General features: G+C 28.1%; 1 protein-coding gene across 1 annotated transcript; it reads right to left on the reverse strand.

Moving 5' to 3' along the window:
* On the reverse strand, positions 1–716 carry LOC107947642 (uncharacterized). Its single transcript, XM_016882226.2, has one exon. The coding sequence runs from the start codon at positions 621–623 to the stop codon at positions 453–455; it is 171 nt and encodes a 56-aa protein (XP_016737715.1). The 5' UTR covers positions 624–716; the 3' UTR covers positions 1–452.
* Between the last annotated feature and the right edge of the window lie 2,338 nt (positions 717–3,054).

Below are 3,054 nucleotides of genomic sequence, written 5' to 3' on the forward strand. Positions count from 1 at the left end.
AACTAAAGCCTGCCATTGTTTTGAAGTCAAGTTAATGGTAAACTACTAAACTGTCATTTTCTCAATATCTGAAAACAACAAACGCTGAGTAGATTAGCGCCACCATATTTATTCCCTCAACAACGAACAATCCAATTTCAACATAGTGCCCCCCAAAAATATAATTAAATAAAATTTCAATTGCAAGTTATAATTAACAACAAAATTTATCTTGGTTTCTGTTTTCAAATCCTAATATCGCCAGAAAAAAATATTGGGTAAGTTATTTTGTTGGCACCCAAAGATCAAGGTTCCCCTCCGCCAATTTGTAAAATGTACACAAAAAAAAAACCTCAATATCGTATTTAATCCAAAAAGATAACTTCCTTTTTTTTTTCCATAATTAAAGAAGAGAAAACAACATTGGACCTGTTGAGTCTATTGATTCTTGGCAACAGCATGGTATTTAGGATCTAGTCGTCGTCCTTGTTCTTGGGCTTGCGGTACTTCTCTTCAACATGCTTGGCTACGAAGAAGGCGGAGTCAACCAGCTTTTTTATGTTGGGGACGTTGTAGTTTTGGGCAACGTAAATCCCGCATGCTGTGCCTGCGATGAACGAAAAGCTGCTTCTTATTATGCCCATGATTTACCGTAATAGCTCGAAAAATTGGATGGAGTTTTAGGATCAGAAATCGGAGAATTGGGTTCCAATTTGGGGATCGGGGTTTTTTTAGGGATTTAGGGTACGTTTGGTTCGCTGTATTGGATTAGAGGTGTATTGGATTAAATATGTATTGGATTAGAGGTGTATTGGATTAGAGGTGTAATAGCAAATCAACTGTTTGGTTGAATGTAATGGAATAGAGGCGTAATAGTAATCTTGTGTTTGGTTGAATGGAATAGAGGTGTAATAGCATAATAGAAAAAACTAAAATGACTAGAATACCCTTAGCATAAATTTGTTTTGGTAAATGATTATTGTTATTGTTATTTAAATTATAATAAGATTATTATTATCAATAATAAATAATTTAATCATATTTAAACATAATTATTATTAAATATATTTTAATTAAAATATATAATTTAATAAAATTCTTAATAATTAATATTCTTATATTAATTTACTGAAATCATAATATATGATACTGTAAAATATAAATTAACATAATTATTATTAAATATATTTTAATTAAAATATATAATTTAATAAAATTCTTAATAATTAATATTCTTATATTAATTTACTGAAATCATAATATATGATACTGTAAAATATAAATTAACATAATTATTATTAAATATATTTTAATTAAAATATATAATTTAATAAAATTCTTAATAATTAATATTCTTATATTAATTTACTGAAATCATAATATATGATACTGTAAAATATAAATTAACATAATTATTATTAAATATATTTTAATTAAAATATATAATTTAATAAAATTCTTAATAATTAATATTCTTATATTAATTTACTGAAATCATAATATATGATACTGTAAAATATAAATTAACATAATTATTATTAAATATATTTTAATTAAAATATATAATTTAATAAAATTCTTAATAATTAATATTCTTATATTAATTTACTGAAATCATAATATATGATACTGTAAAATATAAATTAACATAATTATTATTAAATATATTTTAATTAAAATATATAATTTAATAAAATTCTTAATAATTAATATTCTTATATTAATTTACTGAAATCATAATATATGATACTGTAAAATATAAATTAACATAATTATTATTAAATATATAACTTGAAAATTATATTCTGCATAAACATAATTAACTTATACTAAGAAAAAGTTAGATGAAAATGAAATTGTACATCATAATCCAAGTAATCAAAAGTTTTACAACATCAAAAAGTTTGAACAAAGTTTAGTACAAAACAAAATTTGTATCAAAGACCACCAAAGTTTCATAAACTAGATACATAAAATAACATCAACAAATCAATTCAAACTCAATTTGTCCCTAAACCTAACTAATTTCTAGATGCTTGCCATTCATCGAACATTTGGGTGGCTAGTTCCATCCTCCAAGTTGCCCAAGCATCCGATGGATGAATATTTGTGATATTCGGTTCATCGTCATCCACCACATTAGTAGGTAATCCTTCTCCCACCTCCGCTTCAATGGGATCAATACTCATATGAGTTCGAATAAAATTATGTAGCAAACAACATGCTATAATAATTCTATTGTGCACCCGTACAGGATAAAACGATGGACTCCTAAGTATTCCCCATCTAAGTTTTAATAAGCCAAAGCATCTTTCAATGACATTACGTGCTGAGGCATGTTTCATATTAAAAAACTCTTGCGGAGAACTTGGCTGATAACCCTGACGCCAGTCTGTGACAGCCCAAAATTGACCCTAGTCGGGAAGTGGTTTCGGGACCGCTAAACCGAGTCACCGAAAGGTTTGAATGTGATGTTTATTGTCTAGAATATGTAATCATGAATGTGTGAAAATTTCAAGCTTTGATTTAGTCGATTGCATGTGAATTTAGTCAATAGGACTTATATGAGAAAATTTTAAAATGTGATAGGTCAATGCATGAGGACCTATTAGTGCATGTGGAAGAAAAAGGGGACTTGCATGTCAAATTCCCCCTCCCTAATATGTAGTGGCCGGCCATGCTATGGGTGGAAACATGTCACCAACATGTTGTGTTAGTGATGTATGGTAAGGAAAATAAAATAATAAGCATGATAATTAAATAATGAAAGGAAGGGTGATGAAAAAAAAGAAAAAAAAATAATAATGGTCTCATGCATACACCCCATTGCCGTGAGCTAAAGGAAGGAAAAGAAAGGTTTTGTTCATCCTTTTTCAACCTCTTTTGACCGAAAATCCTAAGGAAGAGGATTAGGAGGAAGTTTGGCCATGCATGTAACTAGATTGAGGTATGTTTAATGTTATTCTTTGAGATTCATGTATATTTTAAGTTGTAAGTTCAAAATCTACCTAGCCATGGTTCAAACTTTGTTAAATGATGGAGATGACATTCGGCCATGAATGTTACGTTCTTGGT

Source organism: Gossypium hirsutum, chromosome D12, assembly GCF_007990345.1.
Source record: "Gossypium hirsutum isolate 1008001.06 chromosome D12, Gossypium_hirsutum_v2.1, whole genome shotgun sequence".
Taxonomy (NCBI): Eukaryota; Viridiplantae; Streptophyta; class Magnoliopsida; order Malvales; family Malvaceae; genus Gossypium; species Gossypium hirsutum.